We start from the raw sequence: 17663 nt of genomic DNA, 5'->3' as shown, positions 1-17663 counted from the left end.
TATTGTTTTTCAGAAGGGGAAGGAGATGGATCAGTGCCATAAAGTACCTCCCTTCATCTGGGATCTATAAAGAAACTTAACCCTTTTAGCTAAACACAAAGGAACACTTTCATACTTTTTTATTTAGATATACCTTAATGCTATTTTTACAGCATAAAACAAAGAAAAGGAGTCAGTGACATGCAGGGCCGGAGCAAAAAGTTTAGACGTCATAGTGCAAGTACTGTACTAAAAAACAATACGCACCAATTGTTTTATTGAACTCACTCAATTTCTCACTTACACTTTGAGGTCTAATATAAAGTACAGAGCAGAAATACAAACACCAAAACACATTTAACATGGCTTCATGTTGTAAAATAACAAACACACAAAAGTCCATCAGTGTGTGTCCATCACACACACATGCACGAACCTCACTTTTACCTACATACATACTGACCATAAGGCACAAGATTTAACAGAAAATCATAATCAATGGGAACAGTTTAAAAAAACATCAACAGAGTGAAACTGACAGCAGCATATGCAGTTATGTGCAGATTATTATCAAAGATTCACTAAAATATAAGTGCAAATATTTTTAAGCAACCCTTGCAAAAAAGGACCCAGGAGCCAGACAGAGATTGTACCAGCTGAATATGCGTGAATCATTCATGTTACAGTACACAGACTCTATGGTATAAATGCACAGGATTATAGTTCCTGCTAACTGATAGCACAAAGCAGAGATTTTTATTTAGGCTATAGGGTTACTGGTGACTTCCTCCAGCAGTGGTTTGTAGCTTTCCGGGTCACCGATCTTCTGAAAAGAGAAAAATAATATCAGTAGAGCCGATAAAAAGATGCGGACATACTCAAATCTTTGGCACATATTCACACATTATATATACTCAACAACTGTGTTGCTGTTCTGTTTCCTGCAGGGATACACGGGCGAATAATTACGTTAATGTACATTTTTTAGCCACTTTTCTTAATATTGTGAAATTTAGGATGTGCTAAAGAAAACAGAACTTGGCAGCAAACTACATAAAAAATATATTTTGTAAAAATGACTTATTGATATGTTAGAGCTGAAGATTATTTTCCCGACCCACAAACTCTTTCACGGATAGTTCAACATTTTACAATGTTCAAAACCACTCTCATGTCTGCACACTCAATATGAAGCTACGGGCAGCGGGCGATTAGCTTAGCATAAAGACTAGACATAGGGGGAAACAGCGAGCATGGCGAGGAAACAAAGAAACAAAATTCACCAACCAGCAATTCTTTATCATAATGTCAAAGTGTTATTAACTGATATACACTAAAGCCCAGGTTTTCACCGATCTGTGCGTTTTTTTTCTGTTTCCACTGTGAGAAGTTGTGGATGGTACCAATAAAACCGTTCTGTACCGTCCCCATTTTTGGTCCCCCCTCTGTTGGTGTACCTAGCACACAGATCTGGTACTAAAAGGTGGAGCTGTGAATTAAGAACAGGTTGAGATGTGATTGTAGAAAACTCTACCTTGTCTTTTTCCTTCTCGCTGCTCCTCAGAGCCTTGATGCCCATGACGGCAGAGCTGATGACGAGGCAGAGCTCCAGGGCTGACAGGACGATCAGCACAGCGTTGATGCTTCTCAGGAGCATCTGGTGGGACACAAAGGACAGTGTGAACTTTAACATTTTGAAACACAACTGTTTTAAGAGCTGAACTATTAATCTACTTCAAATTGTTACCACAATGTAATAGAACACAACATTTAAAGTGCAAAAGTGCTGATTTCTTAATGCTACACAATCTGATCACTCCATTGTGACATATGAGAATAAGTGTAGATTTAAAAAAAACTTGTAAAATGCTACGAGCAAGCTTTGATGCTCGCAGTGTGTCAAAATGACCATCATCAGTGATACAACTTGTATTTTGACTGCTGAGGTAACATTTCCACACCCACCAGAATCAACTCTTTGCCCTCCAAGCATTTCTCCTTCATGATCTCCTCCCCGGGAGATGGAGCTGCAGTGGGTCGGTGGCGTGAATAGTAGTCATAATTATAATCGTTGTCACACATAGACCACAGCCATATGTTTGTCATATTGACGCTGTAGAGTACGATGGATGCAATGGCAAATCCAACTCCTGCTAGATTCAGGATCACATTGATGATGACCTAAAACACAAGACACAAAAACACACCATGTATTAAATACTCGTGGAATTTAAAAAGCCACCAACTGTCCTACCTCTCTACAGCTGAGTGTCTCGTACGAATTTTAAGAACTCCTTGCAAATCTCAAATATTAACCTTTGATAGAACAACAAAATATGATGAGATGGAGGAATTTTCCTAATTCAATTGGAGACTTTTAAACTCATAAAACAACAAGGTGTGGGGTGGACGTTACGGTTAGGCCCCCAACGAAAAGGGCCAAAATAGCTGCTATGATGTTTCAATATGGAAAATAACTTGCAAAAGGCCCCTAAAGCACTTCCTTAAAAAAAACAACTAAATACTTATACCTTGACGGCGCGCGTTCGTGTCCTTAAAAAAATGTCGGGTTTAAACTGGGCTCTGGCTCATAATTACAATTAAAGAGACGGGCCAGGCTTGGACAGAACATGCACGGGCTCGGGTGGGGTCGAGCTGGATTTTTTGGGCCCGATCTAAGCTCTACTCTGGAGACTGGAGACAAATCCTGCAAATTACTCTGTGTATGGTACTGGAGCTGTTGTTGTTGTTTTTTCTTAGAATTAATTTTAAAAGAAGAAGAAGATGACAATAAAAGAAAGATGATTAAGACAACATGAGGATGTTATCAAGCTGAACTACTCACCAGACATGGACTGGGACACTTCTCAGACACAATGCCGATGATGCCAAACAACATAAACTAGAGAAAAGACAAACAACAGAATCTTTAAACTTCCATTTCTCCACACAAACACTGAAATTCATTTGTGTAACTGCTATCTTTAACTGGGTGAACAGCATTTTGAGCACCAAGGGAAACTAGGCAACGCTCATAATGCGCTCACACTGGCAGACAAGAGACAAGCGACCAGTACTGATCAATGTGATCTGAGAAGAAAGCAATTAAGACGTCCAATAACAAAACACACACAGGTTTTTATTGATTTCATGTCATTTGACATTTAAAAGTGAGCTTGGTGTGTGTATACAGACTGTTAGGTGGATCTCCTTAGAATCAAATATGCAACCCTGACATAAAAAGCTGGATTTCCCTTAACTGTAACTTCAAGAGTGCACAGATGTAAATTATGAAAGGAAAATTGTGTTGGACTTAAGACATAAAGGGACAAATACAGCATCAGCTTGCTTACCACTCCTCCGAGCCAAAAAGGAAACCCAGTTTCATCCATTTGCCACCAAGAGCCACTGCGACTGCACATGAGGATCACTCCGAGGCCGATGTTGAGCAACCCAACCATGATGTGCAGAGCCTGTGGAGGAGGAAACACAGCATGAACAACAAACACCTGTACAGTCGACCTGAAGTCACCACATGACATTGTTAGAGTTAGCTGGGGAGCAGAGCATACTGTTACATCGGACCACTTTCTCTCACAGTTTCATGGTGTTTTCTAAATGAAATTTTCTATATAAACAGAAGAGCACCCGAAGCTTTAAGTTAGGTACAGAGCGGTGAGAGTATAATGGAAAAACGCTGACTGCAATGTGATTACAACAATAACATGCAGCTTCTGGCATCAAGAATTTGTATTTCATTGAATTACACTAAAACAACTTATCTACTCACAGTTAAAATCAGAATTGAGCGGGAAAAGAAAACATACTGCAGTGTAGTATAAAAAAACTTTAAAGCTGAAGTTTATAAGACAACTTAAAACATATAAAGGTCGTTACTCACCCCGAGTATTGACTGAGAGGATCTCTGAACTTTCCTCAGGTGCTGAGACACAGAGCAGCACACAGGGCTGTAGCAAAGGCCTTTGATGATTTGGCACAGCGGAGGACAAACACTTTGGGTGTCAGAGGTCACAGTGAACACAGTGACCCCATCAGCCTTCGCCATGGTTACAGACATCCTGCCTGCTCCTGTGGACTGAAGGAGACAAGAGAGTACAGGAAACTTAAAATCTCCTCAATCAGGTTAAGGTTGCTGTTACTGAGTCTTAAACCTTAAAGACTCTTCAACCCTACTGGCTCTGGAGGAATCTCAGGGTTACCCTAGATCGGGCTAAACATTTCAAGTTTCATGGCCGTATATGTTTTATTTGCCTTTCAGGAATTGTACGAGTCAGCATTTTTAGAACTTGACCCAAACTAGGAACTAAAAATCAGGATATCACTGAGCTCTGCTGCTGTGATTCTCACTACTCTTTTTAAAATATGTCTGTTGAGTGTCCCCAACTTCATGAAACACAGTCCTAAATGATCATAGAGCAGACAGTGGCAGGCTAGGTGGTGTTTTTTTCTCCATTTGTTTGGTAAATACAGGTTTTCCTATTAAGCTAAGTAAAAAATAAATAGCAGAAACACCTCTCTGTACAATACACTTCAACAGTACCACACTACATCCTGTTAATTCAACACCTGTCTAAAACACTGACACGTTAAAGTTCGTTATTATTTAGTTGAGACGTTTTTAAACTGTGAAAATATGGTTGACGCCACTTTTTGGCTAAACAAGACCGCTCTCGTGGTATTAACTTAGCTAACCACAGTGTAGCACGACCTTAAATGAACCGTAGTTACAACGTTCGTGAAGTTAACGTTAGCCGTGGTTTGGTGTATTACGGTCCCGTAAAACGAGAAACAGCAACTGTTTGAGACTCATAACGAAGAGTGAATTTCTCACTAACTTACCAGGTGGGAAACAGTCGATGTCAGATGATGTGTGAAGCAGCAGAAAACGATTTATTCCGACAGACTGAAGCACACTTTTACAGTAAATACAACATAACGCCGTCGTCTTCCTCCCTCACTGACTGCAGTGCTCGCTCAGCAGCATTCTGCTCAGTGCTGCCACCAGTGGTCGGAGGCTATATTGCATTAGCTGAGCGTCGACGTTCATTTTTTACCTTTTAAAACGTTTGACAGAAACAAAATACTAAATCCGAAAATAGCTAGTATGTTTTTGTCAAACATTTAAAGTGTATTATATCGTGTACAGTCACCATTGCACCATTGGTGGCACAGAGGAGCCCTGCCGTTGGAGCAAAGAATAAGTTGGGCGCCATCTTGGATTTTACGTGGGTTGTGTTGGTCTTATTACAAATCTTCCGCACTGCATCCGATTAAGTCGGGTTTATATTATTTAATACGCGCCTGACATACATGTTTTCTCTCCTGATAGGTTCCCAAGACGTTCACCTATTCCACAGTGAGATTTAACTCGAAACATTCACCCATTAACACACTTGCTGACCAGTTATTAGCTTGAAAGGATGTGTTTACTTCAACAGCAGTACAGGACCATATAACTACACGATAAGGATAGGCTAAAATTGAGTTAGTCCTTTATAGTCTGGCTCAAACATAACAAAATGACTTACCTGACTGTATCTGTGAGAGTAGAGGAAAAACTCCAAATGTGGTTTGTTGCCTACAGCTGCTGCGCAGTTATTGTTTGGATAAGGAGGGACAGAGGTGGACCAGTGCCAACAGTGTGTCACCCTGTTACCAGAAGTACCTCCCCTCATCTGGGATCAACAAAGAAACTTAACCCTTTGCTTCATAATCAGCCAAACACAAAGGAAAATGTTAATGCTGTTGTTTTTGGCCTAAATGCTATTTTTATTACATTAAACAGAGAGAAGGAGTCAGTGACATGATGCAGGGTTGTAGCAAGAAGGTTAGAGGTCAAAAGTTAAACTTCCCCCAGCACCAGTGGTGGAAAGAAACCAAGTAGGTTACTGTACATAAGTGCATGTGCATTTCTATTTGCCCATTAAAACCTGGGGGAAGCACAAACAATTTCTAAATATTACAAAAAAGGTTTTACGCTTGGGGGAGTTGGAAAAGTTGGTGTATCGATAACTTCATCGTCTCTGAAGGTTTTAAACACGCCTATGTTTGCACACAGAGCTGTTACCAGAAGTCTTCCAGGAGCACATAGCTGTAATATTAGTTGTACTGTCCAGTGTACTCTCCGTTAATATATTAATTTTTTCCTTTGTTTGAGGTTTGACCAGTGCTCTTTTTACATCATCAACTCGTTGCACTTTCTCTTCCGTAGAAAGCGGCTCCTGACGGGGAGAATTAGCGTGACCTTCTGCCTGCCTCGATGAATCACTTCCTGATATTCACATAACAGTAGGTTAGTGCAGTGGTTTCCAACCTTCCCCTTTTCTACCATTGAATAAACAGACGACCCCTGACTAAGTGACATATTTTATGGATATTTCCTATTATATTAAATGCATAACAATAACAGCACAGAAGAACTGACAAACTGTACAATTAACCCGACTAGTGAACACAATAACTGCAGGAAGTTTGTGTAAAGCGAGTGATATGGATGAATTTAACTGAACTTTATATGAATTAAGTGTGTGCTTTTCTATTACAGCCAGCACTTCAGCGCCCTGACACACCAAGCCAACGGTTGGCCGTCGGTCAAAGTCGGGCCGTCGGTGAGCGTCTGTCGCTCTAGTATTTGCGGTGTGTCCCGCACTGTCGGCACTTCTGCGTCGGCGGCTTTTCGGCCGATTGAGCATGTTGAATCGGCGGCAGAGCTTGTCGGTGAGAGAGATCACTCTGATTGGCTGTTCAGGTTTTATTTCCTCGCCCCTGTAGCGAGTGAATCTGCCTGTAGTGAAACCGGGGCTAACTGGTGCTTCCTCCTCAGGCTCCACTTCACTCAGCTGCCCGACAGGCCCGCTGCTTCTTCCCACTTTAACCTGAATAACAAACCGGGGCTAGCTGTGAGGCTAGCGGAGCATTATCTCATGCATTCCTCGGACTTCCAGTTTCCCTTTTTGCATTATTTCCTCTCACGCAGACGCAGAACGTACGTGCTACCTGGCCGCTGGATGTAGTCCATGTAGTGTGTTCAAATGCAACTGACACAGGGCGATGTGAGGCGACGTGAGGCGACGTAGATGACACAACAGTTGGCTTTCGTCACCGCTAGTGTTCCGCTCTTTGATGTTGGTTTGGTGTGTCTGCAACTGTGGCATGTAAGATTTTTTTTAAAGCTTATATCTTAGATAATAATCTAAACAAAAAACAATTTTATTTAGTTTTCTTCACAGGGAGGAATGAAATGAGATATAGGCCAACTGTGTGTTTTTAAAAAAGTCTTCTTACATCCCTCAAAATCAAGAAGGCCTCACAACTCCCTGTGAAGCTTTGGTGACCCCATGTTGGGAACCAGTGGGTTAGTGGATGTTTTTCCTGCATGCCTCCACAGAAAACAGCAAACATCTTGTTTTCTGATATGACTGTTGTTTCATCAAATTTGCACAGGAGGCAGATCTTGGTGTAGAGTTGACTGAGGACATGCAGAATGAGGGGATGAAGAGGATCCATCTAAGCTCAACTAATGCTAGACTGCAGTTTATTCAGTTCAAGGTTGTCTAGAATTATGACAATCTTTTAAAGATACATCAGCGACACTAGTTTTTGTATATTAAATAACATGCACATTTTTCTAAGTTTGTTTTTCAAAGACTGTGATCATGATAAGCACTTACAGCAGTTTACAGTGACAACACTACAGCTTGTGGATACGAGTACCTCTTCAAGGCAGCATCATGACAAACAAAATATGTCTCAATGACTGAAGAAGCCCCAACACAAACTTTTATATCTTGTTTATTAGACTTTTACAGGACTTCAGCTCATGATAGTGGTGAGTAGAGTACTGCTGTTAAGCTGTGATAGTGGCGACCTCCTTCTGCAGGGGAAATTTGTGGAGATTTGGGTCATCAGTGCTCTGAAAAGAGAAACACACAAACAGTCATGCACAATAAAGCCTTCACAAAAATGTGGACACTCAGGTTTCATGGGAAGAGCGCTTCAAGGCAAAGGTGCAGCTGTTCATATTTGGGAAGCGTTCCATCATACAAAGAAAACAGGATTATCCCACATCGTTAATATGTGTAAAATATAACTTGTGTAATAATAAACATATTATTTGTCAAATATGTTAAACAATCACAAATCTCAATCGCTGCACATATGTTAGTTTTGTCACTGTGCAATAGTAGCCCTAAAATAAATGTTTCTGCTGTGAGGCTGGTAAATGGTTTTTAGGTTTAGGTCAGACAGGAGTTGATTGAAATCCATGGTTATGTTTCATTCAGTAGTTTATGGTGCTGTTGTATCTTTGTCCATCCATCTGTGCTGTCTGGAGAGCTGTGACGTGTTCTCCAAAGAAGCACAGGGGCTTCGTAATGGGGGGAAATGTGGGGCTGATTACCCCTTGGCCCCAGTAGGAGGGAGGCCCTCAAAAAGCCTGTGATGGAAAGTTTGGTTTCATTTGCAGTTTTTTATGTCTAAGTAATTACTGCCATAACTAAAATAAAATTGGCTGACTAAATTCATATAAAGACTGAGCTTTTGATTTAATAAAATAAAATAATGGTGGCTCTCTGTCGCCCCTTCACAGTGGGGTACATCATGTGACGTGCGTCAAATTCCATCCCTAGCACACACCGGGTGTGTCGTACTGCAGCTCATTAACAGACGACCACACAAAGTTACTACTTTTACTGAAAGATCTGCACCTCTCTCACCTCTGCGTTAGCTTAAAATCATGTGTGGACGGCCCCTATTAAAACTTAGTTTCACACCTGAGGAGCCGACCTCCAGAGCTATGACTCACCAGGTAATATCTTTTTGGTCATTGTCTTTATAACGACAGGATTGTGGGTCGTTTAGCTCATAATATTTCTTAATGTCAACACAGAGTCTCTTTTTGCATCCGTGGTAAGGAGAGGAGTTGAGCTGCCACAGGAGCAGAGAAGAAGAGCTGCTACGGGAGCTGTTATGTACAAGCAAAGAGTGAGAGGGGGGAAAAATACATTTAATTCCAGGGGTGGCGAGGCTGGAAATAGGACAGCAGCGATAAGTGCTGCAGGGCGGTGTGTCCAAGAGCGCCGTCATGCGTCTAGCCACCGCCAGTGTGGGGTTGTACAGTGAAAATAATAGGGCCATATTTTTTGACACGCAGGGTTTGCTGTCGGTGTGATTTGGCCTTAAAAGGCGCAAAATGGTTCAATAGGATTCGTCTCTAAATGCAGCTGGAGCCAGGTGAGTGACTACTTATACTGCTGGAGCACCAACTGTCAAGGAAAGAGACCAAGCAGCTGAATGTATGGAGTTAAACAACTGAAGCAGCATGTTGTGTCCACTCTGTCAGCCCTCCTGGATAAATAAAGTTTAAACAGCTAAAAAACATACATCGTGTACCTTGTTTGCTTCCTTCTGACCCCTCATCAGAGCCTTGATGCCCAAAACAGCAGAGCTGGTGACGAGGCAAAGCTCGAGGATCGACATGATGACCAGCACGGTACTGATGCTCTGCACAAGGACCTGATGGGACACAAGAAGAGCCAGTGACAACTTTAAAATCTCTACCAGTCAGGTACACAGTTTGTGCCTGTAAAAAGAATCAGCATCCTGTTAGATGTTTGCATGCTTTATTTATTTATTAGCTTAGTCATAAAAACATTTACAGTGAGTTACATGCTGAGACTATTTGTTGTAAGTCCAGCAAATAACATCCCTTTAGACCTTATGTTTATTAGTCAAATTCAGAGACGCTGGTAGCAGAGTTTTTTAATTTAAGAAATATCCAGGCTAGCTGTTTCCTCCTGTTTACAGTCTTTATGCTAAGCTACTCGTCTCCTGGCTTTAGCTTCATATTTAAGTCAAGTTTTTGATCTCTGGTAACACTATGGGGCTGTTTTTCTGTAAGTGGCTCCCCGTTTGTTTGTGTAGTGCACATGTAGGTGACTGTGGCCCAGGAGGTAGAACAGGTCATCCACTAATCAGAAGATCAGTGGTTCAGTCGCCAGCTCTTCCAGTCCACATGTTGAAGTATCCTTGTGCAAGATACTGAACCCCAAAGCTCCTGATGGTTGTTCCATTGGTGTGAATGGTTACTGGAGCAGCAGGTGGCTCCTTGTAAGGCAGCCTCGGCCACCAATGTGTGAATGTGTGTGTGGGTGAATGTGACTCGTAGTTTAAAAGCACTTTGAGTGGTTGGATGTCTTGAAAAAACACAAGTGCAGTGATGGGACACACGTGCGCACACACAGGTGATGGCTTCACACCAATCCACTGACCTACAGTTGGCCAGTGGACCAAGATATGCAGCAATGCACCAACAGCATGTCTACTCACCCTGACTTTTGCTTTTGCGTCCATGCATTTATCCATCATGATCATCTCCTCAACGGATGGAGTTGGAGGCATTGTCATATTTAGGCCACGCCAGTCCCACTCATCACGCCGGCACAACCATGACAGTTCAATGCGTATGCGGTTAAAACCGTAGAGTACGATGGCTGCAATGGCAAAAGCAACTCCTGCAAGATTTGCAATCACACTAGCAGTGACCTGAAGTAGAAAAGATGTCAGTTAATACCGCATCTGGAATCGAACATACACAGCACACCCACAGCTTTACAGTGTGGTCCAAGTGTTTTATAGAAGCTGCAATTCGGCCCACAGATCAAAAAACAGGTATGATGGTGCACAAAATAACATTACAGTATCTCTATAGTAATTACATTTGGTTCTAGGGTTGCAACTGATCTGCCAATATTTTTTTTGATTAATTGATTGCTTGGTCCAAAAAATGCCCATTACAGTTTTTTAGAGCCATAAAATGTCTCGTTTTGTCCAACCAACAGTCTAAAAGTCAAAGATATTCAGGTGACAACAATGTCAAGACAAGAGAAACAACAAATCTTCACATTTAAGATGCTGAAAACATAAAATATTTGGATGTTTTGCATGAAAAAGGACCTAAACGATTAACTGATTATCAAAATACTGTGGTTGCCGATTCATTTTCAGTCAATCGACTAATCAAAAACTTGAGATACATGCCATACAAAGCAAAGTTATTTACAGCTTTCTCTTAAATTAAATCCTGTGAGATGGTATCAGAACTTTAAGATGTCAGTGTAATCAAATGTAAAGATGTACACAAGTAAGCAGGGTGTGAATTTATTTTTGCCCAACTTTACAACCCGTTCTCATTCTGAAGTCGTCAAACACCGCTGCTAACTCGTTGATTTCTGCGTCAGACACTGATGAAAAACAGGTATCCTTTTGCAGCATGATACGCCGCCGCACCGCTTCAGTTAGAGACACCGAGCACGCGCTCGTAGCTGGGTAGGAAACCCCACAGTTAACTGGACTGCTTGATAAGCAGCTTTATAGTATCGGTTATCCAGACGGCCAGTGTGACGGGTTAGTCAAGCCAGACAACGAGAAGATATCCTGGGAAAGATGAACTGGCTTCGTAGGCTTCTGGAAAGTCCCTAAAGGGTGAGTGGGAGGGGTGGATGGGTAAACAACACCAGACTTTAACCCAGGAGGCCTGTGTTCACTTCCTGTATGAATGCAGAGCCGAACCATGATGTTTTTTTCTGAATGACTGTGTGCATCTAACAAATGGAAACTGTACATTTCCTCTGTAAACAGAAGTGTATTTGAAGAAACACAATGCATGTAACAAGCATAAGCTGGCATGGCAAATTTGACCAAGTGAAGACATGTGACGAGATGGGAGAGAGAATGTGTTGACCTCTGAGTGTGTGTATTTTGAACAAGACATTGTGTGAAACATACTGAGGCCTTTACTGTAGTATACAGAGAAACATCTCACCAGACATGTACTGGGGTACTTCTCAGACAAAATGCTCATGATCCCGAAGCCAGCAAACTAGAGAAAAGACAAAGAGTGTTGGTTATTTAAATTCTACTCCTCACATCCTCTATGAGATGTTGTACGTTTATGCTTCTGTATGTTCTTCTACTGTTCAATAAAAGAAAAGAAAATACAATAAATTAAAAAGGAAAATGAAGGGAAATAAATTGATTTGTGGCATACTTTTTAAGTATCACACTTTTTAATCTTTAGGTTTTGGGTAGTATTAGGTAGTATTTTCAAGTCAAAGGACTCAAGTTAAGTGAAGTGACAAGTCATTGATGAAGTTCAAGTTGAGTTGCAAGGTTTTTTGTGTGTGTGTCAAGTCAAGTCTAAATCTGTGACTTCAGTCTGACTCGAGTACAGGTCATGTGACTCTGGTTTACATTTCTGCTAATGAGCCATTAAATATCTTTCTATATAATGACGAAAACTCTGTCTGTGTGTCTGTTCCACGTTTTTCTCCTCACTGACTTGGTCAATCCATGTGAAATTTGGCACAGTAGTAGAGGGTCATGGGAGGATGCGAATGAAGCAATATTACATCAATTGGCCAAAGGGGGGCGCTATAGCAACTGATTGAATTGGCAAACTTTGAATGGGCATATCTCATGCCCCGTATGTCGTAGAGACATGAAACTTTGCACAGAGATGCCTCTCCTCATGAGGAACACATTTTCCTCAAGAACCCATAACTTTCAGTTATATAGATTTTCCGCCATTTTGAATTTTTTGAAAAACACTTCAATCAATCAATCAATCAATCAATTTTATTTATAAAGCCCAATATCACAAATCACAATTTGCCTCACAGGGCTTTACAGCATACGACATCCCTCTGTCCTTATGACCCTCGCAGCGGATAAGGAAAAACTCCCCAAAAAAACCCCTTTAACGGGGAAAAAAAACCTTAAAATCGATCTCTTCCTAGGAAGTTTGACCGATCTGCATGAAACTCTGTGAACATAATCTAGGGACCAATATCTAAAGTTCTCTCTTGGCAAAAGTTGGAAAACTTACTAAAACTGAGCTTCTATAAAGCAATGAATATTGCGGAGGGCGTGGCTCATCACATAAAGGTGTATAACATCTCAAGGGTTTCACCCATCACCACACAACTTTGTAGGCATATGACCACACATAATCTGAGGGGACCCCTCCATTATTGACCCCATCAAACAAAATGGGGGCGCTAGAGAGCTAATTTCTTATCTAGGCCTAACCACCATATGGATTTTTACTAAACTTGGTAGATATGTAGAACAGGAGGCCTCAAGGTGACTGGAGAAATTTAACTCTAATTGGCAACTGGGTGGCGCTATAACAACAGAAAAATGCTTAAAAATGGCTAAAATGCGATTGATCGCTGTGGCTCCCCCTGTGGACCAATGTTGGGTGTTTTTTTTTCTAATTTTTGGTATGACTAAGTCACGGTATGGTATGCTGTACATAATCATGGAAACTGTCAGTGTGTCATTCTGCCAGTCAGTCATTCTGTCTGTCCCACGTTTTTCTACTCACTGATGTGGTCAATCTATGTGAAACTGCACATAGGCATTGAGGATTGGCATAGGTAGAAGGTGACAAAGATACCAATGGGTGTGGACTAGTAGACCGCTAATGTACAGTTTTTCAGGCTCTGTGATTTTAACCCTTACTGTCACAATAAACAGGTTTCGCACCCATTTTTATGGACAAAATTTCCAAACTTTTCCATGACTTTCAAGGACCCATATTTGGGGGTTTTTTGCCACACTTTTTTCAAACATATCAAACTCTATTCTATGTGAAAAAATGAGGAAACATAATGAATGATAAACAAAACACTGCCACACATTGAGTAATGTAACATCAAAAACCAATTTTCCGTTATGTTACACTACATGGACAATTACCCACAAAAGATTACAACAACAGTTTCACACACAACAAAATTCCATGACTTTTCCAGGTTTTCCATGACCATGGGAACTCTGAATAAATCAAGTTGGGAGTATTTCAGAAGTGAGCATGTGTGTGACCAAGGATTCAAACCCTCTGAAACACCTAACTGCTTGTGAAGGGACGACCCCTGCTGGTATATCTGCCGAACTTCACAGGAACTTGTTAATATCAGATCCTCTGTGCAGACAGCTCAAAACCAGGAAATGTACTCATGTCTCCGATTTATGAAAATAAATAATAAAATAACTAATAAAAGCACGTTTACCAAGAACCCAAACCAAATGGGATACCAGGTCTCCAACAACTGCCAGGAGCTGGCACCATTATTAATGAGGATGGTCCCAAGGTAGATGTTGATAACTGCAACCATAATCTGCGTAGCCTGTGAATCCAAAAACATAATTTACAGATTTAGTTAGATTAAGTGGGAATAACAAAAGTTGAATTTCACCAAACATCTTTAGGAACAGAAAGCCGAGCACTGACCCCCAGAGCTGACTGAGAGGTACCCTGGACCCTCCTCAGGTGCTGGGACACAGAGCAGCACAGTGGGTTGTGGTAATGGGCCTTGAGGATTTGACACAGAGGAGGCCAAGCACATTTGGGGTCAGAGGTCACAGTGATGACAGTGTGTCCATCAGCCTTGTTCAAGGTCATTGACATCCTGCCCACTTCTGGAGGCTGGAAACAGATTAAGATTAGATTTCTACAACTGTCGAAGCATCTCAGTAGGATGCATTTAAAAATAATTACTCATCAGAAATAAAAGCATCCAACATATGAAGCTCTAGCGAAAGTTCAGTCAGGAAGACGATACTTTTCATGCTCAGGCTCTAAGTTTCTTTCACACTCACTATGTCTAGGTGTCAGCGAGAGCGACACACCGTCTCTGTCTGCGTATCACGTTACTGCTCCTCATTTTAAACACGATTCTTTCTCTGCCGTAGTTCTATCTTGCTGCAGTCGTGCACACCCTCCACCTCCCCATCACCACCCAGTCTTTAAGGATTCATCAGCCTCATCTGCCTCAGCAGCCTCAGAGTCATCAGCCACCAGCACCACCAGTGTCTGGACTCCATGGGGTGGATTCATCCTGCTGCTGCTCAGATGTCTCTCGATCACAAAATATCTCCCTCTGGTGTCCAAGCGCCAAAGACTTCTGTTAAATCTTAATCAGCACAAATCATCTGTTCATCTATACACTCATATTCTGTATTAAATAGTATCTGTACATCATCCTTCTGTCTCCTGATTGAAATGAGAGCGCAGATCATTGATACTTGTACTTTTCCTGATCCTTCCATACTGCACTACAGACTTGTGCTCTCTTGCATAGCAGATTTTTATCTGATAAGTAAATTAGGGTAAACCACAAATCTTAACAAATGGCTCCCACCCAGATAATCCAATCTTATCTCAGCTGAAACTTTCGGTAAACTGATAAAACTTTCGGTAAGAGCTTATTTTTCTTTTCTTTTCCGCCTGCTGGTAAAATATCAAGTTATACATATTTTGAAATGCCTCGGTTCTGTAGTGATTATAGAGTGTGACGAGACGACCCCTCCTGTGTCTCCACTCTTCCTGGCCTGCTTGTGCCTTCTCCTCCCCTTGCAGGTAGTGGGCTGGCAGTGCAGATGATTAGAAGGCTGGCTCACCTGGTCCTGGCTGATGAGCTTGCAAGCCTACGAAGCTGGGCAGCTCAGTTTGCCTCAATCTCGTCCTTTGGTTTGATTGATTTGTTTTGTCTTTCCTGTCAGTGTGCAGCATTTTCCTCTCACCCTGACACTCGCACACACCGCTGATGTTACTGATTGTCCATATCCCATTCATTTGTTCTGTAAAATAACATTATTTAGTAATTTCTTTCATGTTTGACCTCCACCCTTTTGTGTATTCTCCATCCTCTTCGTCCTTCCCTTGAGCCAGGCTGTAACAACAGCACATGACCACTGAAGATTATAAGTGCAACTACAATTTATATTGCACATCTTCCTTTCATTTTTGGAACCTACTGAATTCTGAAAGTGTTTTAAATATTTAAGATTATCTGTTTAAATGCAACATTTTAATTTGTTGTGTTGTTAACTGTGACAGCCCCAGTGAGATGGGCTGAGGTGTGAGCAAATTGATGCAATGCCTTTCAAAAACGTGGAAAAAAGGCAATGAGCAACTTGGGAATAAATGTTCCACAAATTTGCAAAAATATCTTTTTTAAAAGCTGAGAACAAACTATATTATAATTATCGCGATTATATGTTTAAAGTTATGTTACAGAATTATTATAATTTTCAAGCTCTTTTTCCAGGTAATTTCCTTGTTTGTTTGGTTTGTTTTTTTTAGTAATTTTCTTGTTTTTTATTTTCTCTTTTTACCAATTTCGTGCTAACTTTTTGGGTCATTTTGTCTTTCATTGCTCGTCGCCCTCTTCCTATGTTTTTCAAGGAAAGTCTTAATATGTAAACCAATCTCTCTAGAATTCAGCACTTGTGTAGTAAACTGTTATCGATGACGTATTCGACTCTTTAAGGTAACAGTGTAAATCGAGGCCAGGAAAACATTTCCCACTCCATCACTCCTCTGACTGAAAGATAATGTTATGACGCATGACATATTGTCAACAAACTGAAGTCTGGGTCCTTTCTCAGGCTTTACAAACACCCTTATCTCACTGAGAACATAGTTTGAGATAATTAATGTTGTAATAAATAAAAGAAAATAAATCAAATCTACCCGTTCTCTTTATTTACACATTTTGTGAATGATCGACATCCAGTTTTAGTATTGTAAAATCCTGTTTGAAGTATCCTAATCATTAAAGACGCTTTTCTCAATCTGAAACATTTTGAAACTTTAAATATAAAATAAAATAACTTATAATATTAATATTAGAATGCAGTCTTTAATGGTCTTACCTGTTTCTGACAGTGCCGACAGGTTGAGCTTCACCTAAACCTACATCTGCCTGAGGATTTATGGTACAGTTCCTAATATCTGGAAGAGGAGGAGGAAAGATTGGCAGCGCAGCACCTCCCCCTCATCCTGAAGCAGACGCGTAACCCTTACCTGAGAGACACGTATGTGATTTTTATTTTATATTTCAGAGGAGAGTTACCGCCTCACAGTTGTTTAAGTCCACAGATCAGTCAGGTTGCAGTTACAGTTTACATCCATGTCTGTCCTGACTCATATTAGTCCAGTCAATCTAACTCAAAAATGGGCCCAGCCTAAAAGAAATTGCATTCGTGATGTTTCATAGTTTTTATTGGTTCTACTACACTCCTGCATTATATATTTAAAACATACCTTCATGGATTTAGTGGTACATTATTTTTTCAAAGTCAAAAGCAAAGTTTTAACAGTTTACAGTTACATGGTCTGGGTGAAATTATGTTAATTCTGGAGGGTCTGTGTACACCTATCTACGGAAGCGTATTGCATTCACTTGACAAATAAAAAAAAATCTGTTTTATTGAGTAATTTTTTTATTTTTCTGTTTTTCAGTGTAATTTTTTCTTTTTTTCGTGGTATTTTTTTGTTTGTTTTTCGGCTAATTTTTTTCTNTTTTTTCAAAGTCAAAAGCAAAGTTTTAACAGTTTACAGTTACATGGTCTGGGTGAAATTATGTTAATTCTGGAGGGTCTGTGTACACCTATCTACGGAAGCGTATTGCATTCACTTGACAAATAAAAAAAAATCTGTTTTATTGAGTAATTTTTTTATTTTTCTGTTTTTCAGTGTAATTTTTTCTTTTTTTCGTGGTATTTTTTTGTTTGTTTTTCGGCTAATTTTTTTCTGTTTTTCTGAGTAATTTTTTTATTTTTCTGTTTTTCGGTGTAATTTTTTCTTTTTTTCGTGG

The 17663-nt window shown here is 40.5% G+C and overlaps 2 protein-coding genes across 10 annotated transcripts in view; both read right to left on the bottom strand.

The window, feature by feature from the left end:
* The window catches only part of LOC126391280 (transmembrane protein 176B-like), a 35871-nt gene that overhangs the window by 5492 nt on the left and 12716 nt on the right, over positions 1–17663 (bottom strand). The window contains exons 1-7 of one of the 7 annotated variants that reach the window (XM_050045918.1): positions 5529–5690; positions 3881–4075; positions 3333–3452; positions 2825–2881; positions 1945–2160; positions 1514–1636; positions 105–805 (exon numbers count right to left, since the gene is read on the bottom strand). The exons of 1 other annotated variant lie outside the window; for it this stretch is intronic. In XM_050045918.1, the coding sequence (XP_049901875.1) occupies positions 740–805; positions 1514–1636; positions 1945–2160; positions 2825–2881; positions 3333–3452; positions 3881–4075; positions 5529–5675 (924 nt within the window). In that variant the 5' untranslated portion in view covers positions 5676–5690 and the 3' untranslated portion in view covers positions 105–739. Of the gene's footprint in view, positions 1–104; positions 806–1513; positions 1637–1944; positions 2161–2824; positions 2882–3332; positions 3453–3880; positions 4076–5528; positions 5691–17663 lie in introns of those variants that run through there. 5 more of the 7 variants (XM_050045920.1, XM_050045919.1, XM_050045921.1 and 2 more) reach the window with 5 other exon arrangements.
* Positions 7778–16776, bottom strand: LOC126391286 (transmembrane protein 176B-like). Of its 3 annotated transcripts, XM_050045938.1 has the most exons (8): positions 16720–16770; positions 15463–15642; positions 14294–14488; positions 14073–14189; positions 11822–11878; positions 10327–10542; positions 9382–9513; positions 7816–7912 (listed from the first exon to the last, which is right to left on the bottom strand). In XM_050045938.1, the coding sequence occupies exons 3-8, from the start codon at positions 14468–14470 to the stop codon at positions 7847–7849; spliced, it is 765 nt and encodes a 254-aa protein (XP_049901895.1). In that variant the 5' UTR covers positions 14471–14488; positions 15463–15642; positions 16720–16770; the 3' UTR covers positions 7816–7846. The 3 variants fall into 3 exon arrangements, with proteins under 3 accessions (XP_049901896.1, XP_049901895.1, XP_049901894.1); XM_050045939.1 differs by lacking the exon at positions 15463–15642 and having other exon boundaries at positions 7778–7912; positions 9391–9513; positions 16720–16776; XM_050045937.1 differs by lacking the exon at positions 15463–15642 and having other exon boundaries at positions 16720–16776.

The sequence above is a fragment of the Epinephelus moara genome, chromosome 6 (assembly GCF_006386435.1).
Source record: "Epinephelus moara isolate mb chromosome 6, YSFRI_EMoa_1.0, whole genome shotgun sequence".
NCBI classification, from domain to species: domain Eukaryota; kingdom Metazoa; phylum Chordata; class Actinopteri; order Perciformes; family Serranidae; genus Epinephelus; species Epinephelus moara.
Note: the sequence above shows the minus strand (reverse complement) of the source record. Positions and strands in the feature narration are given on the sequence as shown.

What these genes read in the sequence shown, in the direction of transcription:
- LOC126391286 (XM_050045937.1), bottom strand. Translation starts at nt 14,470, where the DNA reads ATGTCAATGACCTTGAACAAGGCTGATGGACACACTGTCATCACTGTG. An exon ending in CCATTTGGTTTGGGTTCTTG is followed by an intron (nt 11,879 to 14,072) that starts GTAAACGTGCTT and finishes TCTTTTCTCTAG; the next exon opens with TTTGCTGGCTTCGGGATCAT. An exon ending in ACGCAAAAGCAAAAGTCAGG is followed by an intron (nt 9,514 to 10,326) that starts GTGAGTAGACAT and finishes GTGTCCCATCAG; the next exon opens with GTCCTTGTGCAGAGCATCAG.